Source organism: Pseudonaja textilis, chromosome 4, assembly GCF_049901715.1.
Source record: "Pseudonaja textilis isolate UNSWEBS1 chromosome 4, rPseTex1.2, whole genome shotgun sequence".
In the NCBI taxonomy this organism is placed as follows: domain Eukaryota; kingdom Metazoa; phylum Chordata; class Lepidosauria; order Squamata; family Elapidae; genus Pseudonaja; species Pseudonaja textilis.
The window spans coordinates 35,694,839-35,720,866 of record NC_141993.1 but is presented as its reverse complement, the minus strand read 5'-3'; the positions used below and the strand labels follow the sequence as shown (position 1 = coordinate 35,720,866).

Genomic DNA, 26,028 nt, shown 5'->3' with positions numbered 1-26,028 from the left:
GTTTTATTTTTAATTGCATAGAATTGTGGAGGAAATGAGGAGGAATTACAGCTACAATCAGCCATCTTGATGGCATGTCCAGTCATATACAGAAGATTTATCCAGTCATTGACTGATATAATAAGCCAGTTATTTTGACTACTGACTGTCTTCAATTCCCCTTATTTTGTAAAGATGCATTAATTTTTCTTGTAAGCAATGTTGACTCTGGAGCATTTAAGAGATGAAATGCTGAAATGATGTAACATTTCTATATTACTGGCAATAAAGGTTATTTAAGGGAAAAACTGTATCTTTAACCAAAATTTCAGTTCTACAAACAAGAGAATGATAGTTATGTTCTGTGTTGAAACAGATGGAGAATATATTTCACAGAACATCTGAATTGAAGTTCCCAGTTCTGCCTTCTCCTTTACAAATACCCATGGAAATATCACAAGAAGGTTAAACTAAAACCTTTTTTTAAAGTACATCACTTATTTTCCCAGAATAAAAGTGATTTGAGTTTCCAGTCAGTCATGCAGAACCCACCTTGGTTGATATCACAAGTTGGAAAATTCACCATCGATTTACATAATGACAACTTGAGTTGTTAAATTCAGTGCTAGAACTCATGTTATGTTTTCATAATTAACTGAAATCATAGCTACCAAAAACAACCACAGACTTTTCTGTCATCTAGCAGAGGTGGATAGAGTTACAACCTAAGAAGCTGATGCATTGTTTGGTACATATATGACAGCTATCTTATTTTTGCAAGACAAAAAAAGCAGACAGAATTGCAAAGACAGCTCAGTTAAATAAAATCTACAAATAGACTCACATTTTGGACCATTATATTTTCAGCTGTATAACTGTAATTAGCAAACACACTGTGTTTATGAAGGAAACTGTGGAATAAGCTGATGAGAAGAAGCTTGATAAAAATGCTCTTTTTCTATGTTAGATGATGTAATTCTTTGGGAAAACCAATTTCAATTAATTAAAATGAATTCAAACAAGCCTATACACACTCACAGAATCAAATTGTTATATATAGATTATTGAAAATAGTTATAAGCCTCTTATATAGTAAGATGCTCAGGAAATGTCTAATGTATCACAAATAATAATCAACCAAGCTTTCTTTTAAAAATATATTTATCGGTCTTTTCTATATGTACAGATATTTCCCAGCTGCCACCTGGATGTTAATTTCAAATACCAGGATTGGAAAGTTCTTTCTCAGAAATTCCATGTCATCTTCAGCTACTTATTTGTGAGAAACTATAGGAAGTCTGGAAGAAGAATGAAGAAAGAAGCAGATCTAATCCCAAGGTGGAAGGGAAGTTACTGAGAGTGGTTGCTTTAATGAAATCTCTACTGCAGGGGTGTCAAACTTGATTTCATTGAAAGCTGCATCAAGGTTGTGTTTGACCTCAGGGGGCTGGGGTAGGCATAGACAGGGTGGGTATGGCCAGCTCAATGTCATTCATGTCAGGGATGCCTGTGGCGGACGGAGCACTCTGATAGTGAAAACAGGCTCCTGAGCTCCATTTTCGGCTGTGATGGCCTCCTGCAACCCTCGGCAGTGAAAACAGAACTTGGGAGGGCTGCACGTACCCCTCCTGAGTTACATTTTCACTGGCAGAGGCACCGCAGGCTGGTCCTTTGCTATTTCCAGGGCAGGCCCACGGGCCTGAGTTAAGCACACCATGGGCTTAACATTATTCTTAGAATTTCCAGCCAAACATTAGATGCCAAATCTCTGTAGTTCATGCCTACTTGACCTTGACTAGCTATGAGTAGCTGATATTATTAACAAAAGCACAGCTTTTACACAGGTTGTCGTCATTGATGGACCATTTATTCATCAATAATTCAAATTTATAATGGAACTGAAATATTAACTTTACGGCTCACTTATGACTATTTATGACCTTCATGACATTTCTCAGTCATGTGTCATCATTACAATACACAATGACCTGTGACTGATCTCAGATTTCAAGAAAGTAAGCCATTTTGTTCTTCTTCACATCAAAAGCGATGTGATCATGCCTGTAGCCTGGGGCTGAGAGCTGCAGGGACATTGTCCAAACAGCTTACATATGCTCTTGAAATCCCTTATCTAATTGCTCCATTCTGCAAAGGTGGGGGAGAGAAAGAACACAAGAGATTTTTATAGGCAATTTCTCCTTTGCCTGACTCCCACTGCAGGTGCAGTTGCATTGTTCAATATGTAGAGAGCAAACTTGAACTCTCTTGAAATCCCTCTCTGATCCCTCTACTGCAGGGAGGGGGTCAGGCAAAAGAGACAGAGAAATTGTTGGGTTTGGGGTTTTTTTGTTTTTTGTTTTGTCTTCCATTCCCATCACAGAGTGGAAAAGTTTCAAGAAGATTTCAAGAGAATAAGTTGTTTGCATAGTCTGTCTCTCACCCTCAGGCTGTGCTGTGATCACATTACTTGCAAAATGACAAGACAATAAGCAGGCACTTGAGCATTACAAAAGAAGGGGGAAGGATATAAAATCTGAAGATATGAAACTGAGGAGTCTTGTCTCTTTCAAGAGTGGCTGATCCCAATTAGGATTGTTAAGCAAGGACTCCTTATGTTTTTATGTACTTTGAGTAGAGTTGAATTGTGCAGTTTTCCATAACATAAGAAATGAATACTTTGATGTATTGGAAGTATTTGTGGAGTACTTTTTCAAAATATGAGAAAATGATCACTCATTCTTTCTGCTTATGTCAACCATTTATGTAATTATAAACAACCATAATGACAACATCAGTGAGATAATTAGTAATGTTGTTTACTTTATTTAGAAAAAAAAATGCTTTATTCATTGGGCTTCAAATGAGTTCACATCACTTTGCTTTCTGGATTCCAGCTGAATGTGGAAGTCAATCCTTTTATTTATATATTTCTTAATTGATGCTGGGCATCTGTTATTCTAAGATACTTGAAAGCAAGAATTTCCAGTAAATCTTTTTTCCATGAGATTTATTTTCCAAACTAAGGCTCAAGAGATTTAGTTTAGCTCCACATATTATACAACAAGATAACCTAGGAACTGGGTACTTTTGAACTTGTCATGTTTTTTATACTCTGTCAGCAATATTATTTTTATGCCAAGAAAATAATAAATAATAAACATAGAATGTAAAGATCTGGAAGTCTCCTTGAGATCATCTCAATAATGTAATATAGACTTTTCTCCTCTGGACTGTCTAAAATGAGATGCCCAGATCTGAATGCCATATTCAAGGAGCAGAACAGACTAGAACAATGATCTAGATCGATATTTTTGAAGCTGCATCATATTATTGGCTTATACATAGTTGGGTTCCACTATAAACCCTAGTTCCATTTTGAATGTCCTGCAAGTCAGTATCATTATTAAACCTATATTCATATTTTTGAGTTTTCCTAACCAATTGTAGAACTTTGCAATTGTCCTTGTTGAAATTCATCTTCCCAGTGTCTGCATATTGTTGTAGTTTGTATGAACCTCCTAAACTTTGATACTGTCTTCTGAAATATTTGCTGAATTCCTATCTTTGTGCTGTCTTCAGCCAGCTCTTCTCTATGCATTGGTTAGTATCAGATCAAGAGTAGACAGTCACCAACAATGTTTGGGAAAATAAAATAGTCAGCAAGAAGGTGGTAGATTTTTGGGGGGACTTTGTGTTTTTTTTCTCTATAGATCAGAACTTAGTAGTGTTGGCCTAATTTAAGATTGCTAGAAATCTAATTTTATTTGGTGATACAGAGTAAGGAATTACAGAAAATCAAGAAATTACAGAAAATTAAGAAAGCTTTGTGGCTCCATATACTCCAAACAAATTGTTTTTTCACTTCCCTGCTTTTAGCTGTTATTCCATTCATAATATATTCTGGCCAATTAACTTTTCAACATACCTGACTAAAAAACCTTTCCACACCAATGCTAGATATTTATTTCATGAGTGACAGAGAGTCTTCATGAAAAGGAAGAAGCTATCACAAATTTTAAACACACAATCCATACTGAGGGGGAAAGGAGAAAGAAAGATACACAATGGTTAGGAAAATAATAGTAGTCTACATCCAAATCAATTGGGGGGAAAAGGATTATTCCTCTCTTTCAAATTGTTTTTCTTTGCTTTTTGCCAGCAAATCCTTATTTCTGCCTATTGTCTTAATATAGCTTTGCACGATGAATAAAATTTTATTCTCATTCTCATTGAACACTAACGAATGATAAAGTGTACAAGTTAATTAAAGGGGATTTATAAAACTATGCATTAGCAAGCAGTATATGTGGCAATTCAAGGAAGCAATTCAGCCATATTTTTTCTGTACCACCTAACCAGAATATAAAAGATTCTGCTTTTAATAAATCCACTATATATAGTATTAGATAATTATACAGAATTGAAACTGCTATTGTTTTAACAATATATTATACTCTATATCTTTTTTCTGTTATATTTTTTCATTTATTTTAAGTACTTCTTACATATTATTTTGATAATGTATGTATTCTTGTGTTTTATTCCTTTTGCTTCTTTCCTTTTTTGTTATTATTTTAAAAGCAATAAGAAATTATTTAAAATCCCTATCATAAAGAAATCTCTGCAAGGCATACATATGCTACTGCAGCTTAACTGAAAATGCCTAGAGCTTTAGCGTAGACCAGAAATGCTAAACATTATCCTTGATGATGTATGCATTTAGGGAAGTGTTATTGGTACATATATGTTATTGAAATCTAGCATACTGGATCAAATATGTAGGAAATTTGTCCAGTTCATCTGATTTCTGCCCCAGATTCAACATTATGTAACTAAGAACAAGGTGTATCTCAAAAATAAGCTGTTTTCATTCAGCAAACATGACCCTCTCTCTCTTATAGTGTCTTTCACAATTTCCTTATCCCCAATTTCACTTTTCTCTATACAGATCTAAGCTCTACAGTTGAGGGAGGGCAGCAACTCCATTCAACATTGCATGCAACAAATAATAAATATATGAATTAGGGAATTATTATAGGTATATAGTTTTTAATTTACTTATCCTATAGCAGCTTGTTAGCAAATAACTAATCTCATAAAACAGGAAAGTAAATGCTTGGGCAATTGGCAAGTCAAATTTTAATTGCCATTCTGGGCAGAATTAAGTCAAGCATTACTAAAGCATCCACAGCTACTAGAACAGCTATGCCTGATAATAAGCCAGCATGTTCATAAGTAAGTCTTCAAAACAATTTTCCTAAAGTAGAAAGTCAAAAAATGAATATTCAAACATTCAGTTCAGACAGACCTCAATTTTATTAACACACTGGATGAAAAGAGAAATCTTTTTTTGTTCAGCTTCTAAAATGTCAGGCTTGAAATATCTCGAGTTATTTTGGTTCTTTTCAGTTTTTCTAGCTATATTAATTAAAAACCTTAATTATATAAGGAAGAATAGGATTGTGAAATAAGCTTTAACTACAGTGGATTTGTGTATATTTTAAAATATGGTGATGATTATGGTGCAAAGTCTTTTTCACACCCACTTGTAGTCAAGACAAAGGATCTAGTGAGATTTGTAGCACATATACATAAGATTGCATTTTCAATTTTCTTGGTGCTAGACTATTCCACGGCTTATAACCAAGGTTCAAGGATGCAATAAAAAAGCTTTTAATAAATTATGTCTAAATCCATGTTTTATTATCTTAGTAACTAATGAACACTGCTCTTATTTCAAAGAGAAACAGGCAGCTAATCATAGGATTATGTGAACTTTTAATCACCACTTATAGAGAAAAGAAATTTCCTTCAGCAAAATAGTGGAGAAAACCAGTGGATAGTTTAGAATACGGAAGATACTCTTTTACTCATAAACAATGGTTCCCGTTAGTTCTAACATTTTCAAATCTGGTTGTGTAGTTTTTCATTTTTCAAATTCTTTGTTGTATCTGACTTCTTTGTCCTTCCTTCCTGTATTACAAATGAATGCAATCCAAAAATTGTATTTTTATTTAGATAACTGAACTGCAGAATTCTGATTACTTTAAATACTAAACTTCCAATTTCATATTCTATAATGATCCAGGAAGAATACATTGAATAAGTTAATATGAAAATCTGAATGCACCAAACTTCTCAAATTATTAAATCAGCCTCTAACTTGGTTGCATGTACGGTAGGTGGATCACAGTTCTGAAATTCAGCCCTAAAGATAATTTACTTTTCATTTTTATCAGTAAAAGAAAAGTTAAGGAGGAGGTTCTCCTGCGAGCAGTAAAACTTGTAGCAATCAACTAAACTGAAGATCTCTTCATTTAAGAATATGGGCCATAATCTACTATGTTGGCTTAGTGTTGGGTAGTAAATAAATGGTTTTGGACTTCCAGGTCTAGAGATGAGAGAGAGTCCATATCACCCAGCCAACTTCCTTACCTAAGGGAGTCCTAGAACTTGAATCACTCCAATACTAGCCCTACACTGATAGATGATAGATAGTTAGAGAGCTAGACAGGTAGGTAGGTAGATTAGATAGATATGATAGATAGGAAGGTAAGTAGATGATAGATAGATAGATAGATAGATAGATAGATAGATAGATAGATAGATAGATAGATAGATAGATAGATAGATATAAATTGATAGAATAGTAATAAGTTTATTTTTATTTCTTGCTGGTTTTCCAAAATACAATATTATGATCTAAATGTACTTATACAAGATCATAAAAGTTAGACTGAGCTATCTTGTTAATTAAAGCATGCATGTAAATACTGTGCTATATCAAAACAAACACAGCATTCTTTTATATTGCAATAAGACAAACATAGAGTGAACTGGAGACAAGATATAATGATGTTTTGACACCATTATCACAATAGCAATAGCTATAACACTTAGACTTATATTCCACTTCACAGTGTTTTACAGCCCTCTCTAAATGGTTTACAGAGTCAGCATATTGCCCCCAACAATCTGGGTCCTCATTTTATCAATTTTGGAAAGATGGAAGGCTGAGTCAACCTTGAGCTAGCAAGAATCGAATTTCTGGCAGTGAGCAGAGTCAGCTGGCAATACTGCATTCTAACCACTATTCCACCATGGCTCACAATACAACCAGAAATCAGTTTATTGGTAGCAGTGTCTTCACTGCTGCTCTGGTTTCTTTAAAAACCAGAGGAGGGAAGAGATTCCTCCCACTCCTTTCTATTTTCTCTCCTTTCTCAAAAGGTGAGAGGAGGATAAATGTTTACCTTATGTTGCTTTGGCTTTTTAGACAAGGGTCAAAGTTAGTTCAAAATGTATCTATAAAGTCTAATCTCCCAGGAGATTAAAGGAGGAATAATTGGCTGTCCAGTCATCCCAGCTGCTTGTTTCCTTCTGCTGCAGGTTTTGATATTAATTTCCTAAATATTATATACAAATCAACCATAAAATAATCCCAACCTTTTGCAAAAATGTTAGCATCTGCATAGTTTACTGTGCACGTGTCCAGAAAATAATGAAACTTTGAATATTTCCAAAAGGTGACAAGAACTGGGCAGAACTGTCATCCTTCATAAAGCTACCACTGTACGGAGAAAAAGAACTTTTTTTAAAATCACCAAATTCCGTGATTGTTGTTTTTGAAAAGCAGATATTTTCTCTCTTCTAGTACAATGGCTGTTATGTTTGAGAGCACCCTAAATATTTATAATGTTTACCTATATGCAGTTGTCTGGAAGCATACTATCTACTAATTTATGGAAAAGGCCAATACACAGTAAAGGTCAACTTATGCTACAGGTTTTTTTTGTAAAGAGTAGAGAACTAGCTCCTCACTCAGTTTTCTGGATTTAACCAAAAACTTATTGTGCTTTAACTTTAATCTCTTTTGATGTGCCCCTTTTTCCCTGTACTTGATAGTAGCTAATGCACTTTAATATTCTGATTCCCACCATGAAAGACTGAATTTTCACATGTGTTTCCTTTTGTGGATGGCCATATAAATCCCTTGACTGTGCCAAATATGAAGACGTTTGGCAGAAACATGTGACATAGAAATCTAATTTTAAAATAATAAATAAATCAAAATTGAGTGCATCTTCACCATGTTTTACCCGGATTTCTATTCATTTATAATAGATCCATAGTTTTTCTTCCCTTGTTTTCCTTGCCCCAATTTTCCTCACTTTTCCATATGGGGAATTATGCTGATTATTATGCCTGGACCCATCTTCCACCCGCTGCAAGAATGGGGAAGGATGTTTTCTGCAAATTGGACTCTTCAGCATAGAAATAGACAGTGTTGGGGCCAAGGCAGTAGCACAGTGCTAATTTTTCTTGGATAGGGTTTTTAACCAGGGGACTGGAGCCTACTCCTTATTCCTATCTTGGCCCAGTCCCTGGATAAACCAGTATGATACAATAAGACAAGCTGAGGAAGTCTGTACAAAATGGTGTGTTGGTTTGCCATCATTATGAGTACATGGAGGGTTTTTAAACCCAACGTAAAACTGAGAGATAGAAGAAGCACTTCTTCCTAGCCTCAAGGCACATATATTGATTGCCTGAAACATCTTTGTGCTCATCTGCCAACAAGGAACAGCAAGCTGTAATTGAGAGCTATATCCCTAGAAGCACAACAGACTCAGGACTTAACACTGGTTCCTGTACTGTCCTGATAACTTGAAGTAGCCTGCTGGAGGGCCAGGATTAAACTTAAATTGTGCAATCAGAAACTTCTGCAAGGAAAGGTTGATTCCTGGAAATGCATCCAGTTAATACCATCTTGTTTAATTAGGGGTTAAGGGATAGAATGTATGTTGGAACAGGCAGAGAGGAACAGCTAAAAATAAGTGTGCCAAATATGATGGGTTGAAATAGTCACATTCCTATTTTCTGATTGTGAAATACTGATACAGTAATATATAATATATTACTTCAACAGTCAACATTCTTCAACACAGATCACTATAATCGGGAGATCCTTTTAAAGCAGATACTGCAATTAAAAGCTAGAGCTGTCAGTTGCAAAATTACTCCCCCTTCCTCCTCCACCTTGCTTATCTTCTCTGCTCTTTGTGTTCCATAGAAGCTTGCCACTTTAAAAAAGCATTGTCCGTGTCTACATATTTTTTTAAAAAAACACTGCTCAATCATTTCTGAAGGTTTGAATTTTGACTCCTTTTGATCTGAATGCCTTTGAGATCTGACTTATTCTGATTTATTCCTCTGAAATTTAATCAATATATAAATCCAGAGCAAAACACTCAAAGTCCTTTGCTTGTTAGCTTCACTTTCTCCCACGTTTATCCATTTTAACCTTAAAGTGCTTTTCTTACACTTCACAAAGAAATTTGATAAGTTCTTATGTATAAAGGAACCACTGTAATGAATCATCTCCATATTCCATAAGATCAAATATTTATTTTTGGGATTGCTTCTCGTTTCATTAAAATTTGTCCCAAGAAAGGGTTCACCCCAAAAAGAAGTGCAAACAAACCTTTAATCATTCTCACTTACTTTCTCTGCTGTCTTTATCAGTGTTTCGCCTTTCATAGTCGCCATCTGGTGTTTTTTCATTGCTCTTCTTGTTTTTCTCACCTTTCTTGTTACCATTTTTAGCTGACAGCAGAAAAAAGAAACACATGATATTAATCCTCCCCAAATATAAAGTATCAAACAGAAAGAGGAACATAAGGAACACAATGAAAAAAGAACCATAATTCCCAGTAAAAAGTAAGTAAAGAGTTCACATTTGTCTCCCTGAGTTTTCAAAAACAGATAAACATTGGATACTTTTCAGAAAAAGGCAAAGGGAATCCTTGGGGATTCTGTGATTTCTCAACAATCTTCAGGTTAGTTTCTTTTTGTATTATCCCAGTATATCAGAATTACTCTCTAAAGTATATAAGCGCCAGAGGTGGAAAACATCATTCCAAGCAAGCAAAATGAAACAAGAAAAATAGGACAAAACCTCCTTCCTTCCCAAATGAAAGTGGTACCAATTCCATGTTGTTTTTTTATTATTATTTTGGTCCTGTATAGACTTTCATCCTCCAGGACTGATTAGCTTGCTGAAAGGTAAGGACTTCATTGAGCCAAAGTAAATTTTTCTAGCAACAATGTAGATATTTGTGTCACTGGCTTCTTTTGGGGAGTCTTTTCAATTTCTCAGATTCACCTACAGTGCTAATCACTCCTTGTTGTTTCCCACTCAAGCTGTCCAACTTTAATCCTGCCCCCACTGCTGTAGAATTCTATTTGTTACAAACAAGTTATTAAGTTGAAGAGTTTTACAGGTACTTCAACACTGAAGAGAAATTAGGAATTTCAAGTAACATTAACAGATTGTTGTTTGGTAGAGAGAGACACCTACTAGGTTAGAAACTGAAAGACCATGAGATATAGTCCCATATAGTCATGAAAGCTGACTGGGTGACTTTGGACCAGTCACTCTATCTCAGCCCTCAGTCCTCTATCTCAGACTTCACAGGGTTGTTATTATGGGAAAAATAGAAAGAGTATTAAGTATGCTTGCTGCCTTGACTTATTTACAAACTAATAAAGGCAGACTATAAATGAATGAATGAATACATAAATAAATAGATAAAATATTGATAACATTGTTATTAAGTTCTATCCACCAGGTGAAGAAAACATGCCAGTTGTTGCTGTTGTTGTTGTTGTCATTGTTGCTGCTGCTGCTTTGTTATATTTTCTTCTTGAAGGAAGATTTGCATATCAGAATCTGGTTCACATATAGAAAGATACAGTGTACGGATGTAATCCCAGGTCTACAGGGAGAAATGGAATCTAAAAGCATATAGAAAGAACTTCGGGATCTCATAATTTCCCAAATATGTCACTTTTTTGTTACTTTTGAAGCAATAAAATTAAATCTACAGTTTACAAGATAACTAGGTGGGGGTTGGATCATACGACAGCACTCTTTTAGTATCTAAAAAGATGAAAATGTAGTTTCCCAGAAGAAAATGGAACGGAAATCAGATTTCCAAGTAGAACAGACCATTTGGAGTTGAAACAATCCAAAATAAATGCAGACTTTATTCCAGAATACCTGGTGACCACAAATGGATTCAGACAGGGGTGGGATTCAAATTTTTAACAACCGGTTCTGCGGGTGTGGCTTAGGTGGTGGACATGGCTTGGTGGTCATGTGACTGGGTGGACATGGCTTGGTGGTCATGTTATTGGGTGTGGCCAACTCAATATCACTCACATCAAGGCACACATCTCCTCGTCTGGCCTCTCATGACTGTGGGGATGCTGCAACAGTCGTAAGTGAGAAAAAGGGTCATAAGTCACTTTTTTCAGTGCCATTGTAACTTTGAATGGTCACTCCACACAAGCAAACTACCAGCAAAGGAGGGGGAAAAACCTCCAGAGACGTTCCTGAGACAGGAAGTCTAGTCCTGCCAAGAATGTGATAAGGGTTAATAGAGAGGCAACACCAGAATGTTTCCTTCCTGCCTTCCTTACAGGATTAAGCCAGTAATTTATTCTAACAACCGGTTCTCCGAACTACTTAGAATGTTAACAACTAGTTCTAGCGAAGAGATGCGAACTGGTAGAATCCCACCCCTGGATTCAGATTTCCAGAACTAGAATAATTATTTTTGAGACTCATGAAGGAATTTGTCAATGTCATTTGAAGCCTATTTCTATGATTTTTTTGAAAAATCCTGAGGGATAAGCCTAGTGCTAGAGAACTAGAGAAGAACAAGTGTTGTCCCTATCTTCAAATGAGATGAGCCGTAGGACTCAGGTTATTGTAAACTACATCACTTGGCAAGAGCCAGCATAACTTTAACAAAACATATCACAACAAACCAACCTGACTTTTTGATAAAAGTAACCATGAGAATGTGGTAGGCATAGTGAATGCTTTCTTCAGCAAAGCAGTCAAGAAATCTACCTTGAGATTCTAGTGAGGAACATGAAAAATGTACTGGGCTATGTTTCTATTAGATAGATACAGAGTAGGTAAAGAATTGAGTTTTGTGAATGGTTCTGTTTCAAGACTGAAATTTGGGCAACATAACATAGGGATTTTTTAGACTCTTTACTATTCAATATATTTATAAATGATTTTGATAAGGGCTTAGAATATATCAAATCTGCAGACAGCACAAGAATAGGAGAAAACAGCACTTTAAAGGACAGTCTTTTCTAGATTTAGAGTGGCACAATTTAGAGAGGTTTGATAAGATGGAGCATTGTTCAAAAACCAGCAAAATGAATCTTAGCAGAAATAAAACACAACATTCTGCACTTGGATAGGAAAAATAAACAGCATGAGTATGGGATGGAAAGGACCTTATTAGTCAACGGTTCATGCAAAAAGGATTTAGGTGTTCAGAGAGTGTCTGTCCAGAGAAAAGCAACCAATATTTTGTGAGACCTGGAAGGAGTTACAATGACGAGAGATGATTGATATGTTTGCCTGAAGAAAAGAAAACTGCAGAGAGACACGATAGCTATCTTCAATTATCTGAGGACAGTGATATAGAACAGGAGTCTCCAAACTTGGCAACTTTAAGGCTTATGGACTTCATTTCTCAGAATTCCTCAGGCAGCAATTCTTGGTGTCCACAAGTCCACAAGTTTGCCAAGATTGGAGACCCCTAATATAGAAAACATAGCAAAAATGTTCAGAGTTGGAAAGGACAAAAAAGGGTGGGTTTAAGTTACAAGGAAGTAGATTTGACTGGACATCAGGAAAACATTCCTAATGGGAAGAACAGTTTAAGAAGGGAACAAAGGCTGAAATAAGAGGTGGGTTCTTCATTAATGGAAGTTGATGCTGATTTCAGAGGTCTGGCATTTTTCCACATTGGACAGTGGGGGCTGAACTAAAAACATATTACTGAAGTAGAACTTCCTTTTAGCAATTACATTCTGTTGTTTTATGATTGACTGTTAGAAAAATGCCCCATTTCTATTCCATGTTTCTATCTGAATTTTTGGTAATTAGTTTACCAAGGATGGTGCTATTAAAATACAATTAACACTCCACACCAGAGGTGTCAAACTTGCAGCCCGCAGGCCAGATGTGTCATTCACTGGCCATGCCCATGCCAGTTTAGCAAAGGAAAAAAAGACATCATAACGTCACATGACGATGACATGATGACATGAATTTGACACCCCTGCTCTACATTAAATAAAAATATGAAAAAAAGAAAGAGAAAATAAAAAATAAAGAAGTGCAGAAAAAGAAAAAATGGAAAAAGAAAAAAAAAGAAAACTCTTTTCCTCCCCTGCAAATATAGTCAACATTAACAGTTTATCACCATAATCTTAAAAATCACTTCATCCTAGATCTCATTTCATCCTCTATAATAAAATCTTTAAAACTTCACTCTATCTTAATCAGTAGAAATATGTTAATGATTATCTGTAATAACAATATATTATACAAGTTATATTAATTAGCCCACTTGGAACCTTTTCTTTTACACTTTTATAACACTTTCAGGTAAACAAAATTTTCGAAGTATCATCATCCAATCCAATAAAAAGTCCATTAAACCTCACTGGAGATAAAATCGCATCTTCATATATATATTTGTACATCTTTTCTAATTATCAAATCATGATCTAGTTTCATTTGTAAATCCTATAAAGCTTGCAATTTTCTTCTTTAAAGGACTAAATGAGAACTCACAAAACAAACACAATTGAACCTTCTGAAAATTTTCTTTAACAAGCTGTAATAATATTAAGAAAGTAAACATGAAGCTGAATAAAAAAGTGAGGCTTGGTTGAACATTAAGTCCATAGCAGGCTGTATTAGTGGCTCTGAGCTTGATTATCCCGCAACTCCCAGCAGTTTTCAAGAGGCCCCAAAATGTCAGTTCCTGACATCTACTGACAAAAAAAGAAAAGAAAAAAAGAATGGAGTACTTATGGGCAATCTCAAATAAATCTCTCCTTTCTGCAGAGAGAATTTTGGCAGTCTGGATCCAGCATCCAGCTGCCTTTTAGCTGTAACGTCTCCCGCTTTTAGTAGAGTATCAATTCACCATTTTTTACCAGAAATTTCTCTGATTCTTTTTTGGATACTCATGGAACCATCATAATCTTCTGCAAGACAACAGAGTTGGCATTTGATAATCATTATTTCCTGGCTTCCCTATCCCCTCCATTTAAAGGCTATTTTATTTTATTTTATTACAATGTAGAATAATTATGGGATAGTGAATTTATAGTAGATATCTCAGTTAAATGGGGAAATCAAGTGAAACATGAGAAAAAGCTGGAATTACTGTGTCAACACAAGTTTTAAAGAGGAAGCTAAGCAGATAAATGTGTGGGAAACTCCTGGTTTTTTTAAAAAAAGATTACCATTGTTATTACTGTCATTATTATGACATTGATCAAGATTTCCAAGCTCAGAAGTACAAATCTTGGCCATTCACAATATGTGCTTCAAATAAAATGTTCTTTTTGCTATTCTGTTTTTCTGGTGTACAGCCAAACCAGTGGCAAAAACAGCACTAAGGGCTCTCAGAATTCTGCTAAAACAATAAATCAGGTGGGGATTAGAAGATGGACAGAATGAAACTAGACACTCACTGGAGACAGTGTTGGCAGGGAACGCAAAGCTTACTATGCTCTCGGTGATATCTGGAGCATAGCTGAGTCTGATTTAAATTAAAACCAACATCAGAAGAAGCCAAGCTGTTTCCCAAGCTTTAGGGGAAATAGCTTATTTTCCAAGCATTGTTAGCCAATAGCCGTATTAATACCACAATTCCAAGGTATGCATTCTAAAGACACATCCAGACAGCTGGTTTAATGTACTGTCTTTCTACCCATGACATAAAAAAGGAGGCCAGCATACATTTCCTCTGTCTTCAAAGTCAGTCCCTGTTCTATTCTGCCTTGTTAATGAGGCCAGTGAGTAGGATTGTCCTAATAGTTGACAGCAGGGCAGTTTCGCCTGCTGATGGGAAAATATCCACCTATTGTTCTTTCTAACACAGAATTGTGTTGAGGCTGAGAGAGCAGTTTTAACAGGACAGGAAGTTATTAATCTATCAAATCTTAATCTGTGGGTTAAGGAGGCTTGACCAGGGAGAACCTAGCGTACTTCTCATTCACCACCTAAAGCCCTGTGAATCAAGTACTACAAGATTTTGGATATATCAGGCAAAGTACTTCTCTCTTGCTGTAAGGAAAAGCTATACTGGGAAGTTCCCGCTTAATATAATTTGCCCCAAACTTGCTAGCTAGTAGGTACACATTTGACTTCAGATCAACCTACTGGTAAATACCATGCAGAATAATGGTGGTGGGTTATTTGAAGCAGAAGAATTCAGTGTGGTGGATCAAAACTACTGATGACGTGCCATGCCAATGTACCATGTTACTTGTCATGTTGGGAGGGAGGACAATGCTGGCTAATGTAGCAAGACTTTCTTGCTTTGGCTAACACTGGCATTTTGGAGGCCATTTTACCTGATCTATTGACATGTGTTTTAAACAAAAACCTTGATTATAGCTTTTAGGCCGTAGAACATGACAATAAAAATACATACACCTATAATGACAAATTAAACTAAAAGGAAACATAAAATACAATAAAACCACATAAATATATATTAATAAAATAACAATAATACAGATCACAGTCACCAAAATCGGTAGTGATTTCAGTCATAGATAAGACAGCTGACACAAAATCTGGCAACCTGGAAAGATATGTCAAGATCTTGTCAGATTGAAGTGACAGTTAAGCACTGTGCTATTGCTATCACTATCTTGCTTCCATTCTCATACTGAAATTTTGTCTGGATTTCACCTAGGCTAGATTGGGTGCACCAACTTCTGCAGTCCTGTGGGAGTGATATAAAATATCCCTTTCAGCAGCGCTTATGCCCAAATGGAGCTGCCCCTGTTGAATCCCTCTCCAAAAAGGGAATCTTGGAAAATATATATCCCTACCACGCCCAACAGACCACGCCCACCAAGCCATGCCCACAAAACCAGTGATAAAAAAAATTTGAATCCCACTACTGGTTGATAAGACAAATTATTCCCATAAGGGTATCCCAAAAGTTAATCTGAAAGTACTGATTACTTAAGTCTTGAGTAACAGCAATAATAAAGATTGCAAAAGCAAACTGAAAGCTGGGATTGGTCTTTTGCAACATGGCAGGCCTCCTAATTTGTCTTTGAAACTATAAACTTTAGATTTAGTTTAAATACATTTTGGGCAACAAACAAAGAAACTGTGTTTCCTTCACATATACATAGAGTACTTAAGATGCCAATTTAGATTTTTTTTTTGCAACTTAGATGGGCTTTTAGCACATGTGCTGCTGAAGTCAGCACAAAGTATAGGAGCTTTTGATTTATCTGGCAGTGATCTCGAGAATCAAAACAAGCATGTGATTCATCAGCACAGCAAAACAGAAATTTGCGATGGACCAAGGAATACATTACTGGTAACCAAAAACCACTGAACTATTCTTTGAAATATGTTAGTAACTGGCTAACATGAGAGCTACAAAAGTGAGACATTTCATGTTAAATCCTAAATATTGAACCCTCATTCAGGATTTTGTTGTTCATTTATGGCCCTTAATCTTCCTTTTAAGGACTGCCATTAATAACTCTGCCTGGATATTCCCAGTCACATTCTTAAGATATTTTGTAAAATGGCTTGGAATGCAGCAAAAGTAATTTTTCTGGTAGCCTTTTCCTCCAATGGTCATGGTTATTCTGTGTTTCAAGAATGCACTTGGAAATTATGTTGCTTTATGATCTTTGATCAGATATTTATTACAACCCATGAGGGCTAGATATATTTAGAAGGAAAAGAAAATGCATACTGGTATATTCCGGGTGGGGAGGTGTAAGCCTTTGGGAATACAGCAGTTGATAGGCTGTTGCAGAGAATTCATTCTACCTGCATTTTAAGTGAACTAATTTTGCATTTCTTAAACCAGGTGCTGGGGGAAATTTTCCAGATTGCACATTCCTATAAATTTTCAAGTGTGTAAAACCATGTACAAAAATGCATATTAAGCACAATTATCTGTATCATACCTGCATGAGAAAAAGTTGTTCAGAAAGAATATCAGAAATAATTAATTCAAAATGTTTATACTAGAGAAGATTCAAAAAAACACATTTACATAAAAAATACATGAAAACAAGACAGAACAGATTTGAGCCTGAAAATACATGGATGTGATATAGATGGAAATAAACAGATTTGTCATCTCTGCTAATTAGCTTGTGGGAAGATAAATTTATAATTACAGTTCAATCTTCCCAGTAATTTTCTATCATTTATGAATTCAGGATAATATTTTTACTATTTTTCTTAACACTTCTATTTCATCCACCTGGAACAAACTTACAAAAAAATCAAACAAATAGAACATATTATAACATCTCTCTATATAAAAGCCTATTCAGCATAATTTCATAATAGGTGGCTGTTACCTTGTTTTAGCATTTTCCATTGCAACAAGTCCCAATTTGCTGAGTTCCTTGTGGCAGAAAGTAGCCCAGATTTTAAACCAGACAGGCTTCAAATTATTTGAACATACTTTCATCTTTATTTTTTTTCTCACATAAAGAAAAGGGGTTGAGGGAAGGAGAAACATTGATCAAGCAAATAACAGAGATAGAAGAGAAAAAATTAGAGACCAGGTAACTTCAACACTAGCATGGTCTTCTGGAATATTCCAGTATATCCCACCCCAATATTCCAGAATGTTGTTGGCCAATAGAGTTTTTGTCAGGTATGTTCATCTGCATTACATGAAAGAGAGGAATATCACACTGAAAGGTGAACCTCCTGTTGTGTGTCTTCTTCCCTTATAACTGGGAGCCATATTTCTGATGACAAATGTTTACTCATGGATGTTAAAAAGTTGGTTTTAAGTTTTAATTATGTTATTAATTAATTTATAATTAAATTTTAAGTATGTGGGTTTGTATATACGACTTCAGCAACAGAGTGGTCAATGTCTAGAATATTCTACCTGACTCTGTGGTTTCTTCCCCAAACCCCAAAAACTTTAACCTTAGACTGTCTACTATTGACCTCACCCTTTCCTAAGAGGTCTGTAGGGGGCGTGCATAAGTGCACCAACATGTCTACCATCCCTGTCCTATTGTTTCTTTTATTTTTCTTATATGTATCCATTTCATGTATTCATAACTATGTTTATACTTATACCTGTTATCTTATAATCACTTGACAAATAAATAAATAAATAAATTATTCTAACAACTACCGTATCAAAAGACTTTCAGATGTCTACCCACAGAGGTGGTATTCAGCAGGTTCTGGTCAGTTCTGGAGAATCAGTAGTGGAAATTTTGAGTAGTTTGGAGAACCAGCAAATACCACCTCTGACTGGCCCTGCCCCCATCTATTCTCTGCCTCCCAAGTCCCAGCTGATCCAGCGGGGTTTTCTTTTGTTGCCCTGCACAGGAGAACGGAGCTGGAAAGCAGGTTACCGGGGTGGGGAGGGAATAAGTATTTTGCAATAATCTTCCCCCAGGAGTAGGGGAGAATTGAGATTTTTGCAGTATCCTTCCCCTGGAGTGGGGTGGGAATGGAGATTTTACAGTATCTTTCCCTTGTCACGCCCACCAAGCCATGTCCACCAAGCCACGCACCCCTAACCAGTAGTAAAAAAATTTGAATCCCATCACTGCTACCCACCAACTCAGGACATATACAAATGAGTGAAAGGACATCATCCATGCAATATATGGAGCTGCTTCCCATAATTTTTAATTATAGGATGAAGAGAATTCCTAAAAAAGGTCTTGAAATCTATCCATCCAGTTACAGAATCCTATTTTATTCATACAGGCCTTTCTGTAGTTTTAAATTTAAATGTAAAGGTTTCCCCTGTCCAGCTGTGTCTGACTCATCTCTGTTTCTTAGCCAAGAGAGAAAGTATTATTTGAAGATCATTCCACAATCATATGGCCAAGCAATGACTGTACACCAAGGCGCATGAAACGCTGTTACCTCTCCCACTGAAGTGGTACCTATTTCTCTACTTGCATTTTCATGCTTTCAAACTACTAGGTGGGCAAGAGCTGGGGCAAGTAACAGGAGCTCATCCCATTGCACAGTGCTCAGGTCTTGAACCCGGCATTTCAGGTAACAAGGTTCAGTGTGTTTAATCCCTGAGCCATTGCATACTCTTCGTTTGAAATTTACTAATTAGCAATTTCTCTCTTTCTCCAGACATGTACTGTTCCTGTAGGTTTTTTTTTTTTTAGTGTACATGTCTGTGGAGGACATATTTTTATAGGAGGAACTTGTAGCAAGAAATTGATGCATGAAATAGTCAAACCTTGAACAAGGTTGTTAGTTTGCAATTTCAAAGAGCAGAAAAATCTGGATCTAAATGTATGACAGAAATGGTTAGCCTGTAGTCCTAGAATCTGATACATTTGTTAACCTAATTTCACAGAGGCTTTTATCTAATTACAAAATCATTGTGTGAGAGTTTATTTAAGCTGTTTGTAAAACTACTTATCTTTTCCTTCTCGGCTGCTGATTAAGGCCATTTTTCTGGATGAGTGACTCTAAGGTGGTAGCAATGAACTATTGCAATGCAGTCTCTGTGGGGCTGTTCTTGAATGGTATTTAGAAGCTTGTTTGGTTCAGAATGGTCCAAATTCAATGCAGGATTCAAAGTGCCAAGTCAGTTAGCTAGCCAGTCCAATAGTCAAGGGTCCAGGAGTAAGTAAACACAAGAATTGGAGTCATGAACTAGAATTCCAATTGGTTGTTTTCAATAAAAACTTAAGGCAAAACAGCTACATAAATATGACTGCAGCCAGCTGGCTGCAATTACTCAGGCCTCGACCTTTGCCTAGTGAGAAGCCTCATGAACCGGTGTAGCTCTGCTTTTCACTGCATGCATCAAGATCTATGGCTTGGAATTTGTGCCTCATCATCTGACTGCTCCAGCTGATCAGGAGAGATGCTTGGGATTGTTCAGCTTCTTCAGATGTATCATGGCTTGACGTTTCCAAATGCTGACAATCCACAGACTCAGTTGGCACACCATTGTCAGAATCGGACTCAGAGTCTGAATCTGAATTGTGACTCATAACCAGGGGTGGGATCTGACAGGGTTAACTACCAGTTCGGTCACTTACGAGGTTTGGTGATTTACGATGTGCGTCCCTGCACGCTGCGGTGCGCTCCTGTAAATCATCATCAGCATGCTGCGTGCAGAGAAGCAGCCTTTCAAAAAGCCCTTTTTTCCTGTTTTTTTATCTGCAGCTGTGCCTCACACGGCAGCTGAAGTTGAAAAAAATCGGGAAATAAAGGTCAGATAAGAACCTGGATGGGTGGGTGGGCCAAAACAGCAGCAGACATAGAACCGGTTCTATGTCTGCTCCTCTTCAGAGCTACCAGTTCTACAGAGGTGGACAGAACCAATAGAAACCCACCCCTGCTCATAACCCTGACCCCTGTGGTTTTTACATACCTGTTCCACTATAAACCGCTAAGTGGACCTTCTCCCATTCTCTTCGATGAAGTAATGTTATCTGGCGGATGGTAGGAAGCATACTTTCTCTATCGTGATGTTTCCCTTGTGGATCTCAACCTCCCTCCAGAGATTTGTTAACCGAAATGTTAATAAAGCCTGGGTTTGTAGGTACATCTTGTTGGTATGGGTTTTTATACATAGAGCCTCAATTTATTGGGTTTTTTAATTGATTTATATATTATATATTATCTTTTCTTAAACACTGAGGGTTTTATTAGTATTTGGATCGCTATATAAATATGTTGTATGAGAAAGCAAAAGAACGTGTGTCAGGAGAGAAGGCTTACAGTATCCTGACCTCTTCTGATTTTGGCCTTTTCTCCAGATTACCTTCTGAGGAAAAGGGGCCTTTAGTGGAAAAGATTCCCCAGGGAATATCATCTAGGTAAGTGGTTCTCAACCTGTGGAACACTGGGGATCTGAAGAGGCTTGAAGAAATGTTATGATTTAAATCTTGAGTTAAGTCTTGATGGTCCATGGCCATGGTCCGTGGCCACAAAAGGTATTTAAAGGGGGTCTGGACTAAAGAAATGGTTGAAAACTACTGGTCTAGGCAGACAAAATAGACTGCATTTTCTAAGCAGGATGAGGCATATCTTGTACACTAAGTAATGCTCCTTTCTATGGAGGCTTGAACATGTGAACAGTTGTTTAATGATACTTCAAAGTTACATGACCTCAGAAAGAGTATTTTCTCCATGGCTGTGTGTGTTCCCAGCCACCCAGCCACCACAGTCACATAACTGCCTTATAGACACTTGGCAATCAGCTCACATTTATAGTTGGTTGCAGCATCCCAATGTCATGTTAACATGATTTGAGATGTTTATAGTGTTTTTTGCCGGTTTACAGCAAAAAAGGCCCATTCAGAAGAATGATTTTCTGGAGAGCTGTGTGATTCATTTAACAACTATTGAAAAACTGCAAAAAAAAATCAGATCCAATCATATGGGTGCCATGACCCCAACAACTAATGACTGAAACCCCTGTCCCAACTGTGGTTGCAAGTCAAGACTACCTATATTTAAAGTCCTTTAAAGTGTACATTGTTTAATTCTAAAATAGAAAGGCTTTGTTGTCATGCAGCATAACACAGAGAAAACTAAGGATGCAATTAAATTTGATCTCCATATATACTCCCTAAGACCATCTCTTGACATTCACCATCCTTCTTCTCTCAGGTGGCCTGCAGATGAGACAGCAACTGTCAGAATTCCCAGTTGACCCAACCTAATTGGGATAATGGCACGTGTACAATATAAAGAACTATTGTTTATTGCTCTATAAAAATTTGCATTTTTGGCTTTTCAAGGGGCTGAAAAAATTAGGAACATCATTTGAAATGCCTTTTGTGGACGCGGAAGGTAATAGTATGGAAAAGAAACATTTGGCATGGAAGCATTGTAGAATAAAGAATGTTCCCTTAAATGAAATACATCTGGCAATGCAAGCTAGATATTTTTGTCCTAGGCTTACTTGGATGGAAAACATAGTATTCATCCTATACGATGTTTCTCTGCCAAGAAAATCTTTACAAAAAAGGCAAAGAGATTATGTTATGGTTGGATAGTTCTCTGATCAGAACACTGTAAAGAATGGAGGACAGGAAAACCTCTTGTCGCATTTTACAATCTTGAGTCTTGAGAAGTTGCTGAACTATGTTTCTCATCATCTTCTGCTAACAAGGGTAATGGTCACCACAATATAAGCTAGGGCATTCTATTAAGCTGTATATCTAAGGAATATATCATGTGAAATGTATGTATCAGTAGATGTATGTCACTTATTATATGTAAACATAGACCCAATAACCTTTTAATTGGTGGTCCCATCTCAGCAGCTATTCCCACATCCTGTATAAATCAGACTGAGAAATGATGTATTTCAGACCTAGGCCACCTGGTGGTTCCCAGATGTGTTGAACATCAACTTCTGCCCCATTGAGCAACGTAGCATCTGGCAACTAGGATTTAGGAGATATTGCCTAAATATGTATAAAGCTTTTCATGTACCATCATCTCAATAATCCTTCCCATAATCCTATGACGCATATCAAGCAGATGTTCTCCAGATGTTTGGGTCTACAGGCTTCCACAGTTGCCTAGCGCTTTTCATGCTAAATGAGAAGAGAATTGAAATTCAACATATCTGGGAAGCACCAGTGTGCCTACTTATGAAATATAGGCCTGATTTATAAAGGATGTGGGAACAGTTTCTAATATGGACCCACCAGTTGAAAGCTTATTGGGTCTATGTTTGTAGACAATAAATGACATTTATCCATGCACACATTGCACACATTTCTCATGATATGTTCCATATGTTCATAACTTGATACAAAGCCTAGCTCTTAGGCAGTTGATGTTTTTTTTAAAAAAAGACAACATTGAGTATCAGGCCACTAAGATAGAGATGTGAAGTTATTTTTTTCCATTTTACTTTAAAACATCACTCAATCTCTAGATTTGATTAGCAGGTAATGTTTTTTCAAAGTTGTTAATCAGGCCTACACTCTTAGTGACCTACCAGAAAAATATTTTTTAACCTGCTTGTTCCATTCCTCCCTGCTCCATTTTTCAGTCAGCAGGAGGAAATAAATCTTTTTCCAAAACATTTCACAGCTTACTGGAGCACCACCTCCTAAATGAAGTCAGCCAGCAGATTCAGCAAATGTTGAAAATGCATGGAGAACAATTTTTTTTTTAAAAAAAAGAAGATTGTATTTGTTCTCTGGTGAGCAGTAGAGGGAAGAAATAAGTCCTTTATTTTTCTTTTTTAAGGGATACCTAATAGTTATTTTATAAGGTGTTAGGAAAAGAAGGAATGATTTACCTTTTCTTTTTAAGGGCATGGAAGGATGCACGTGTGTGAGAGGATTAAAGACAAAGAATGTACAAGCTGGTTGGTATGGATGGGAGTATATAAAAATGATACTGATGGATCATATTGGTGTAAATCTCATTCATCAGTTGTCCTTCTCATGGGCCTTAGATACGCTAGGACAGGTGGACAATCTACCACTCATAGGATGCACCCAATTTGCAGCAACACAACACCCCAAGTTTGCACTCTCAAATTTTCATGCAATACAACGATAAAAGTACAGGTGAAAATATAAATGTTGGCCTCTCATTACCATTTCCACACTTACCCTCCCACACCCATCCTCAAATTGGCCTAGAATTGTGCCATCACTATATCATTTTGTCACCAAATTTCAGCAATTTGATTCAGACTCCATTTGGTGAAGTTGGAAGCTTCTTTAACATGTTAATGGAGAAGGTATCCATCCAGAACCAGCAGTGCGTTGCAGCTGCCAAAATAACCAATGCAGTCCTACAGAGGGCTGCATCAACAGAGCAATAATATTAGTGTCACATGAAGTGTCAATAACACTTCACTAATATGAAGTGTTAGTGCCACTTTATACTGTTTTGTAATACCACACTTGGAATACTGCACCTAATTTTTGTTGCCACAATACAAAAAAGATGTTGAGTCTCTAGAAAGAGTACAGAGAAGAATAGCAAAGATAATTAGGGGACTGTAGGCTAAAACATATGAAGAATGGTTGCAGGAACTGGGTATGTCTAGTTTGATGAAAAGTTGGGTTAGGGGTGACACGATAGCAGTCTTTCAATATTTGAGAGCCTTTCATAGAGAAGAAGTGATCAACCTCTTCAAAGTTCCTGAGGGCAAGACAAGAACAGAGGAAATTTATCAAGGAGAGATACAACCTAGAACTAAGGAGAAATTTCCTGATATAACAATTAAGCAGTAGAATGACTTGCCTCCAGAAATTGTGGGTGCTCTATCACTGGAGGCTTTAAGAAGAGATTGGACCAGAATGGTACTTGGCCTGAATGGTATAGGATCACCTGCTTGAACAAAGGATTGGACTAGAAGACCTCCAAGATTCCTTCCAAGTCTGTTGTTCTGTATTCAGATGCTTGCATTCCTGCTTGTAACTCTCAGCACCAAAGAAGAAGGGGGAAAACATAACAAAGAAATAATCAAAAAGAGTAAAAGACAATGGGAAATCATGTCTTTGCTATAACTTCACCAACTATCCCTACCCTTACTGCATAATGGCCTCTAATCTTTTGAAAGTTGGTCAGCCATGTGTTAAGAGAATCTAGGTTTCCCCTTCTCCATTCTGCAACCTTTTTATATCCTTCACTAAAAATGCTTGCCAAATCTTCATTTTAATTCTCATCCCATAACGCACAGATAAAGATTCTGTGGTTCATGAAATTATTTTCAAAAGCCTTCTGAAAGTAATCAAGTCAAACCTTTGGCAAGACTGTTACTTTCTTCCCCTAGCAGCTTACTTTGGAAAAAGAAACAGAAAGGGCAGAAAGAAGAGCTGATCTCTTATTTAACTTTGCCCATTATCAGCATGGGGCTCCAAAAAGAAAAAATTCAGACTTCTACAAATATTAAAAGGAGGCCCGGTATCCAAAGTTATGTGGTCATGAGGCTTCCAAGACTTGGAAAGGTAGTCATGGTCATGACACTCATACCAATATGGCAACCCTCAAATTCCATATTCAGCCCTATTTAGCCAATTACTGCAACCAACTAGTTGGTCGTTCAGATCTCTTGCCACTCTGATGCAGAACAAATTTATTACAGTTGACAAGCGTACAGTTGATAGACTTGGGGAAAGCTGCTATTTCTGATCACAGCTTTTTGTGACTATGTAAGCAGAAAGCTGCTCTTTTGGCTTTGTTTTGAATGTGAGTAAATTAAATTTCCCATCACAATACATTTTTTGTTCAAGTCAACAGAAATAAAACTAAAGCAAAACCTATCCACTTCCTGTGAGCATGATGTCTGTAACAGCTGCATTCAAGATTTCCATCTTTATTGGAGTACACACTAATCATATGTGAGCATTGCATGGAAGAAGCTGTAACTTTCTGACTATTATAAATTTTAGTTCACTTCTGATTCAAAGCAAACTAATGATCAGTAACAGCTGTCAACAAAATGATAAATCACATGTTCCTAATTCTTATTCCTTGGCTTTGGTTCATTCCAGCATAGACCCAACTGATTGCTTGCAACAAACACCTAATTAATTCAACATGCATTTAGCCCCATAAAGCTAAAAAGAAATGGAGGGCATTTTTAATGTTTGCCACTTGAATTATCTTCTTTAGCCTTTAATCTACTGTTTTTCTTAAATACCTTATTACAGAAATGGACCATTAACTCAACATCTGGAACCAAAGGTATCAGTTAAGATTAATTGTTGCTTAACTACATAATTCTCCACTTTTATGCCTTCATATAAACAATATCCCTGGATTTGTTCTGATTTTTTTTTGTCCAGAGGAATCTATCCAATCAATCAACGCAAGAGCTTTTCTAAACATCACTTGTGCACAAAGTATTTCCTGAAGATGCTGTACAGTAAGAAATGGCAGCATTCCCATTGCTTATGCTAAGATTCATGGCTACCCTGCATAGTTAGGCCAACAGAAGTACC

General features: G+C 36.6%; 1 protein-coding gene across 2 annotated transcripts in view; it reads right to left on the bottom strand.

The window, feature by feature from the left end:
- CPXM2 (carboxypeptidase X, M14 family member 2) overlaps positions 1–26,028 on the bottom strand; it is a 96,631-nt gene that overhangs the window by 68,592 nt on the left and 2,011 nt on the right. For both annotated transcript variants that reach the window (XM_087932565.1, XM_026704930.2), the window contains exon 2: positions 9,484–9,585. In XM_087932565.1, coding sequence (XP_087788691.1) covers positions 9,484–9,585 — 102 coding nt within the window. The remainder of the gene's footprint in view (positions 1–9,483; positions 9,586–26,028) is intronic.